The sequence below is a fragment of the Berghia stephanieae genome, chromosome 5 (assembly GCF_034508935.2).
Source record: "Berghia stephanieae isolate SIO BIC M18660-M18661 chromosome 5, UCSD_Bste_1.3, whole genome shotgun sequence".
Classification (NCBI taxonomy): Eukaryota; Metazoa; Mollusca; class Gastropoda; order Nudibranchia; family Aeolidiidae; genus Berghia; species Berghia stephanieae.
In genome coordinates, this window is record NC_088364.1 from 79,936,343 (window position 1) to 79,945,476 (window position 9,134).

The 9,134-nt window shown below is 35.5% G+C and overlaps 1 protein-coding gene across 1 annotated transcript in view; it reads left to right on the forward strand.

Annotated features, from left to right (window-relative positions):
- The window catches only part of LOC144973675 (RYamide receptor-like), a 163,502-nt gene extending 156,186 nt beyond the window's left edge, over positions 1 to 7,316 (forward strand). Inside the window, exon 4 of the mRNA XM_078916441.1 lies at positions 5,144 to 7,316. Within this exon, the coding sequence (XP_078772567.1) occupies positions 5,144 to 5,701 (558 nt within the window). The 3' untranslated portion in view covers positions 5,702 to 7,316. The remainder of the gene's footprint in view (positions 1 to 5,143) is intronic.
- Positions 7,317 to 9,134: the final 1,818 nt, after the last annotated feature.

Genomic DNA, 9,134 nt, shown 5'->3' on the forward strand with positions numbered 1-9,134 from the left:
TACTTTAGAAAATATTTCGCGGCTTGATTTCTTTTTTTTTTAAATGTACATTAATTACATTTTCATTATTTCTATGTTGATTGCGTTTTACATATTGAATCTGTATCCGTCTAAATCTAATCGCTATGGTAAATGTATAATGATATATAAATATATATATAATCCATTTTAAATCTATTTTTGTAAAGCGCCTAGAGCTGATATTATTGCATGAGATTTTGACACTAAAAATATATACTATAATAATAACAATAATAATAATATAATAATAATAATAATAATAATAATAATAATAATAATAATAATAATAATAATAATAATAATGATAATTATTATTATTATTATTATTTATTATTATTATTATTATTTTATTATTATTATTATTATTATTATTATTATTATTATTATTATTATTATTTTTATTATTATTATTATTATTATCATCATTATTCTTCTTCTTCTTCTTGTTCTTGTTCTTGTTCTTCTTCTTCTTCTTCTTCTTCTTCTTCTTCTTCTTCTTCTTCTTCTTATTATTATTATTATTATTATTATTATTATTATTATTATTATTATTATTATTATTATTATTATTATTACTATTATTATTATTGTTGTTGTTGTAAATCACAAGAGAGATATTTTCTCAATTTGGCCAAATCAATACTGCTTCAAAGATCAAGCTATTAAAATGACCCTTAGCTTGTCAGGAAAAGTATCAAATTTGTCTACTCTTTTAGTTTTTGATCGTTTAGACATCACTTCCTATTCTTTATTGGCACTTGAATGTCAGTTTTTGCTTTAATTTTTATTATTCAACCACTAACAACTGATTATAAAAAAAAAAAACAAAACAAAAACAGACAACTTCCATAATACTTCAAAATACTCAGAACTTAGTAGTGGGCTATTTTTGTGGTCGATGTTACGAAAACAACCATTTGGTACACCTTTCTAATAATTGATCTTGGGTTAAATTTATTATGTTTTTTTTTATGTTTTCAATATACTAAATATAGAGGTTCATAAAGTGCAAACACCTGAAAGTTCATGTTTTAACTTTATTTTCACTTGCTGGCATCCACTTCACTCCGACATCACGCTGATATATATTATAAAAGCAAAAACCGTTAAATAATAGTGCTCAATTATTTTTTTTATAAAAGGAGCTATTTATGATATATTTCAAGTATAATTATGATAAAATTTCTGCAATAATATTGTATCGAGCATTCCCTCTCATCAAGAAGTGTAATTTACTTTCACTTCCTCATGAGAGCGAATGCTCGAAATAATATGGTATTTGATCATAATTTTACTTGAACTATACTTACTTACTTAGGCCGCCCCTTGCGGTGCCCAACATGAGCCACAAGTCTTCGCCATTCTGTCCTGTCCTCCATAAGCGTACGCAGCTCCCGGGCGTTGTCCATTCCTGTGTCATCTAGCAGACAGTCAATGTAGGTTTTATTCTGCCTGCCTCTGCTTCTGGTTCGCTCAGGTGTTTCCCATAGAACAAGACTGCTTGCAATCTCCTCCTTGTGTCTCCAGCAGTGCCCCGCAAGTCTCAGTCTTCTCTTTTGAATCTTCGAGGTCACTGGGGGGAGGTCACTGTAGAGCTCTTTATTTGTTATGTGCTCTTTCCAGCTTACGTTGAGGGCCATCCGCAACATACGGGTGAAGCAGCCGTCCAGTTGGTTCTCAAGCGCTTTAGTAAGAGTCCATGTCGCTGCTCCATATAGAAGCACTGACTCTACTGTTGCCAGGAACAGTCTCTTCTTTATTTCCCTCTGTAGGTTTGAACTCCAGATTTTCCTGAGTTTGTGACAGGCACTCCAAGCCAATGCTTTTCTGACAGAAATATCAGAGGAACTGCTTTGGGTCCAACCTCCTAGGTACTTGAAGTTGTCAACTTCCTTCAGCCATTCTCCATTCTTTGCCTGTATGCTAATTGGCATTTCTTGGTTGTAGGTTTGGAAAATTGTCTTCTTATGCTGTAATGCTAAGAAGACAGTTGAAATATATATATATATATATATATATATATATATATATATATATATATATATATATATATATATATATATTGATGACTGTCTATAATCCTTCACCGATATTTGAATTGATCTGTTTACAAACTGTCGCCAAACTTGCAAATCAAGATTGCCGATTAATGCAATACGAAACATGCTTACATCTGATATGTTTAAAATCAGAGTCTAAAAATATGTTTCAAATTTGAATATTATGTAGATGAAGCTGTCGGTAGTTTGGATTTTATGAGGTAATGATTCCGAGTTATGTACCTACAAGAGTGAGCCAAGAAAACTGGATAACAAAATGTGCCGTTCTATGAAGAACTAGATCTACATGTTTAAAACTTTGGAACGTCGTTGTCATAGGTGCCTATATAAATAAGTTAGAAACAGATTATAATAATTATTTCCTATCCCTCAGATGGAAAACTAATTTATCGCAAAGTACTCTACCTCCCCCCACCCACACCAGGTTTAGATGTGTGTGTGTGTGTGTGTGTGTGTGTGTGTATGTGTATGTGTGTGTTGGTTAACGCGGGTGATTTGAATATGTTGTGGAATGAGTTACTGGGCTCAGATGTTCTCAAACGGTTCCCTGCTTTTAATACCACGGGGAAAGCTGATCTGTACCACCCTCCCCCTTCTCTCTCTCTCTCTCTGTCTCTCTGTCTCTCTCTCTTTCTCTCTCTGTCTGTCCCTATCTGTCTCTCTCTCTCTTTCTCTCTCTCTCCCTCTCTCTGTCTCTCTCTCTGTGTCTCTTTCACACTCTCCTTCTCTCCCCCCCCCCTCTCTCTCTGTCCCTCTCTGGCTTTCTCTACCTCTATCTCTCACTCTCTCTGTATCTTTCTCTCTATGTCTCTCTCTTTCTCTCTCTCCCTCTGTCTCTCTCTTTCTCTCCCCTCTCTCTCTCTTTCTTTCTCTCTCTCTCTCTCTCTCTCTCTCTCTCTCTCTATCTCTTTCTCTCCCTTTCTTTTCCTATATTTCAAACGACACAACCAGCAATTAGAGCCTGATACCTCTAAAGATCATTTTACTCACCTTAGTTTTTTGTTGAGTAGAAAACATTTAATCATCTACTACGTAGCTAGACGCAATATGCATTTAATATGTCTTTTAAGAATTGCACTATTATCTTGTGTAGACAAGTTAAACAGAGTTTAATATTTGTCCAAATGTATCTAATTCTAAACAAAACAGATAGATATCCTCGTGATTATCTTTTGTTTCAGACAGTTCTTAGGGATGGAAATAATAAACTAACTATATTGTTATAACAATTTCCACTTTTAATTGCGTGCTATATTCATTATAATCGTATTTATTCAGTGTCGGACATAATATGAAAAATATTAAATTCACATCTGTGATACGTTGCAAAATCGATAACACTTCATTTCTCTTCTTTCATTGTGTCGCGAAATAATTTAGATTGCATTCTACTTTATCCGTAAGTGGGTCGGTCGGTCATTTACTGGAAGACATAATAATTAAACGGAAATAAATGCAATAAAGTAATTGACATGGCTCTGTAAATCGACAGATGTGTAATTGCCATCCTTATTGTAAGATACAAATAGCAGGTTCTCTATCGTTGATTTTTACATCAGGCTGTTATTGATTAGTAGTAGTAGTAGGATATGGTGGTTGTTGTTTGTGCTATTTCTGCATTCTATAATGATCTAAGGGGAGATTACCAATAGCCGCGAGTTGTACACTTGAGAGTAATTATTGTTTCTAATGTTTGTTGTCGTATATCTCCCAATAATATTAATATTCTAATTTTCGCATTCGTGCTTATCGATGGTCTGTGTATCAAACCTCTAAAGTCCCAATTTTCACGATTGGCGGATCAAAGCTGCGAAGTCCACATTCGAGCTTTGCAAACCGTGTTTTATTAGTCCCGTTTTTCACGATCGCGATGGTGAAAATCGGGACTACAGAGTTTTGATCCGCCGACCATCGTTATGCTAATGAGACTGAAACAATATGTAAATTGCATGCATGTCTTAAGGGCAGACTTTTCAAATCTAAAGTAAAGTAATCGTCGTGTGTTATTGCGGTCGAGTCGTATGGCACTCGGCTTGCAATCTGTGTGTCGAAGGTCAAAATCCCCCTGTAGTATATTCCAAATATGAGTTCTTGGATACGACTATAGGACTCCTTAATCTTTTTTTTTTATCACACCCAGGAGTAAAACTAGTCCCTTCCAAGTAAAGGTATTGTCTTTGTCATAAAGGCTCCAAGTTTTGCCCTACATGTTCAGTGTTTCGGTTGCTTGGTGGGACCCAGAGTAATAGGTTCAGAGCATATTTTACGGATATTGCTATATAAACGCCCAAGCTATATTTTCAATGACTTTTCTTCACAATTAGTTCATTTCAAATCTATTGCAATGATGACTTGTTAACAGTGCCATTCTCACATCTCTAATTCGTCGTTGGTTTTGTTGATAAAGGGGAAACCTGAAACGTATTCGTTTGTTAAATACAAGCTTTAATTCAATTTTTTTATTGTCATGCTATCTATTAGCCATTGAATATTATAAGGCGATCTCCTCTGGTCATATATCTGTTTGAAACCCAACGAAATCCAAGCTAACCTCATGATGAAACCAAATTTATACAGCATCCGACTTTTCCAATTTCTTGTAGAATATTTTGTAACTATTCCATTCTTTATTTTCAACGTAGAGAAAAGATGAGTTTGGAATATATGACTGATGAATTCTTTTTATCGTAACAAAACAAGAATAGACGGGATAAAAGTTGGCACTTTAGATTTCCTTCCAATTTTGTTAAAGTGACAAGATTCCTTGATAGTACAGGTCTCCTTCATTTTTAAGTAAATTTTTTTTCAGAAATTTTTTAAAATTTACAATACAGTTTTACATTTGAACAAGAGATTCGCACGATCTCGTTGAACTTCAATTTCCATACAATGTCATAGCAATGTTAAAATGTTTTGACTAGTCATCATGTTTAGAGGGGCAATTCTGATGAAATGACAGGACAAAATCATTGCAAAACCAGGGAATTAAATTTCAGAAGTTAAAGATACCAATTTCTTTTGGAAAGTGTCTTAATGCCCCTTTACTTTGTTTTTTTTTCCAGATAATCAAAATGATGATCACAGTTGTTGGCATCTACATCCTGTGCTGGCTTCCCCTCCATCTTCTCACCATTTCCATGGACATCAATCCAGATCTCAAAAATTGGACGTACATGCAACTTTCCTGGACATCTCTAACTCTACTCGCCCTTAGCACATGCGTATATAATCCTTTCATCTATTGGTGGATGAACCCCAAATTTGAGGAAGGATTTAAAATGCTATACGTGCGTTTCAAACGAAAAATAACCTGCACACCAGTCGATGACGATTTTTTAGACATGGGCACGTCGGTGGGAACGAACAAACGGTTCTTTTCCACCGGCTACACCACGTCGATGGATTTCACCGACAGGAGGCCATCATCCTCGACCCAGGTCGACTACAGCACACTGGACGGCGGTGGCACAGTCATGGAGAAGTTGCTCTCCAAGGATGCCAATCACCAGCACCAGAACAGCAACGGGAATTCGGTCAAGGACATGGATATCAAAGCTCCTGCATTGAGTGATATCACAGAGGCACAGGAAGATAGTGCTTTGATGAATAGTCGTCAGTAAGTTCTCATTGAGTCATTGATTGAGTCATCGTGGAATTAAATCACTTTTTCTCATTGAATTGAATGTCGTCAATTAGTCTGGGGGTAAAAGCTACGATTGTGACATAAAAATCCAGATTTATCGAATTGACTTCATCCCGATCAATACACAGTCAAGAAATAAGAATTATGAATAACTAGAACAGACTCAAGGATACGACTGAATTTTGAAAGATACATTCGCTTATCTCTCATATGATACAATGTGTGGATGTTTATAACACATCAATATTAATTTGGAATAATGATATCTTCATTGGACATCTGGATGAATTCAGATCTTCAAAAGAAACAGTACGTTTTGAAGAAACTATACATCGTGTATAATTTCATCCTAATTATTGAGAATCATTGTCACAATATCATTGGTAGAATTTTTTAAAATATATATTTAGAGAGAAAATGCATAATGACCAATTTTCTTTCTTTTGAACATTCTGTCTTAGGACTATTCGTCGGTTGTTCTGATTACCAGATTCGTATCCGGTCCAGGAAAAAGAACGACGGATATTTGCAGAAGACAAGCGGAACGAAGGAATGCTTACATCGCTCCCACGGCATTCCGTGTTTACAAACAAAAAGGAAGATTAAATGCACATAAAATAGAACGTGTGTTTTTTGGGGTTTTTTTGTTGATTTGTTTTATTTTCAAAAAAGCATAGCAGCACTAAGCTGCACTAAAAATGACGAAAAACGGAATTTTAATGACGGAGACGAGGTTGATTGAGATACGATGAGATGCTACGTTTGTTTTGCAATGGCTCGGAACATTACACTTTGATTGTACATAGGATGAAAACATTGCCAATATTGCTGTTGTTATAAAAAAACTAGATAACTGGCATGCAAGCGACTCCATGCTGTAATCTATTTCACATTTATTTCGGACTTCAAGACGGTACCACATTATTTGTGTTGACACTATTTATATTCCCTTCTCTTCATTTTCCTGAAAACTGAGACATTGGACACTATCTGTGTTAGACAATACATCTTAATGTGTGCATATTATGCTATTCCATTTTTTAACATACCTAAATATTAGTTTTCTGACGTTATCTGATCAGAGAGATGAATGGCGTACCATGATCACCAATGTCTGACACAGACTTGGTACTTGAAGAATAAGAAGAAACATTGAAGAATGATATGAGAATAAAGATTAGTTTACTTTACTTCAATCTTGTGGTATCGCCTATCAAGAGACATTTCTCGTCATACACGATAACTGCTGTCGTTGGCTAGGGACCGCTTATAAAGCGCTTTACTCTGATTACGTTTAGTGGATTTTGCGCTATAAAAATGCTCATATTTTTAGAGGAGAATCTGAAAAGTTAACTCATGATATACTCGCCTTTCAAACGGTTTTATTTTTTCTGACCCCTGTGTCGGTTCAACAGTGACTGGGTAATTGAGTCGATAGGTTAAAGAAGCGAGAAATATTTTTCACTCTGCTGATGTTACAGAACTAGAGATAATTTCGGCACAGACCCAAAGACTCTGAAGGATTTCAAGTTTTTGAAAAGGATTTGATTTTAAGTACTTTTTTCGTAATAAAATCAGTTTTTGAAATGGTATTAATGAAATTTGTTATGGTTTATAATCTGTAGATATTTCGGATGTAAATATGTGTTTATGATCGATATTATAAGAATGCCCCTGTTTTATTTAATTCGATAATGGTTATTCATGTTCATTTATTTCCAGAATACTTTTTCGATATATCATCTAGGAAGAAAGAGTCAAACGCTTGTTCGTTTTTTGAAAGATATCTTCTATTTATTGTATTTATTGTAAGAAGTCGGAGCACTTCTGCAACACGACCTCGAGAAACTGACGGCTTGGGAACAGAGGCACCGCATAGAGTTTCATCCAGAGAAGTGCAATGTCATTTCCATCTCCATAAAGAAATCTCCAATCGCATGCAATTACAAGCTACACAACCACACCTGAGAGCACATGACATCAGCCAAATATTTATGAATAACAATAAAATCAGACTCAAAATATGATGAGGAGACATCAACAACATCACAAAATAAGCAAATAGTGAGAAATTATGAGAAAACATCGAGTGTAAGCAGCTAGGAGGAAAGTAGCACCATGATATATAAAGTAAAGAACAACCTGGTGGCGATTTCAAATCCTGATCTCGAAAGACCGACACAAACATCTAGGAATTCTCACGTGGACAGTTTCATCCCCCCCCCCCCCCGGACGCGCGGACATCCACCAAAGACCTCAGAAAATTCTCATTTCACCACAGAACCATCACTTATTAGAACAATTTACCGCGGAAGTCACATCTGCCCCCAGAGCTTCTAGATCACTGCTGAATTTTTCACCTTAATGTCATTGTTCATGTCAAAATATACATGAGTAAAAGTGAGGAAAATTCAGAATCAGATTCAGATGAATCCACTTCATATTATTGCGATGTTATTGCTAGAACTACGTTTTGTCTCCCTTTTGGTAGAAAACTTATGTCTGTGTCTGGATAAGGCTTTAGATGGTCCTATTCCATAACAATTGAAATTATGTTCTTGGAATCTTCTTCTGTTCCATGTTTAAATATGTCTCTTGTTTTTCTTAATTCTTTCATTTTTATATCTTAAGAAAGAAAGCTCTGATATTTTCTTTTACATCTTTCTTCTTAAACTCATATTTGAGTTCTTTGAATTTATGCTATTTTCTGCATCATAATAGGACTTAATGATTGATTGCCACCCATTTAATAGGACTACAGCATATCGATTAGCACTTCGGGTAGAATTGGCTAATAGACAATTCGGATAATAGACTATGGCATCGTTCTCATACTTATATTTAAATCAAGTATTATAACCTGCTATTGTATTGTTATCAAGTCTTTTCAATTATGCTCACTCATTAATCAGTGTCAATTCGGGATTGCAGCCGCATCATCATCAAGACAGGGTCTGACATGGAATACCCAAAGAGAATGAAGACCAAGGAGCCCAAGAAACAGTTGGCAAAGAAGCACAGTGGAGGAAGCAAGGAACGGCGGTTACACATGGAAGGAGGTGGAGAAGACAGCTCAATGAAGAGTCAAATGGCGAAGGGTCATTGATGGCCTACGCTCCGAGTGAGGTTAAGGGGTGGATACTCATGGAAGCAGGTGGACAAAACGGCCCAAGGAAGAGTCAAATGGCGAAGGATCATTGATGGCATATACTCCGAGTGGCGCTAAGGAATACACATGGAAGCAGGTGGAGAAGACAGCCAAGGAAGAGTCAAATGGCGAAGGATCATTGATTGCCTACGCTCCGAGTGGGATTCATGACTTATGTCAAATCAATTCAGGATTGTCGTCTAGACGCTATTGTCAAATCATACATCATTTCTAATATCTCTATGAATTAAATAGTTTGCGA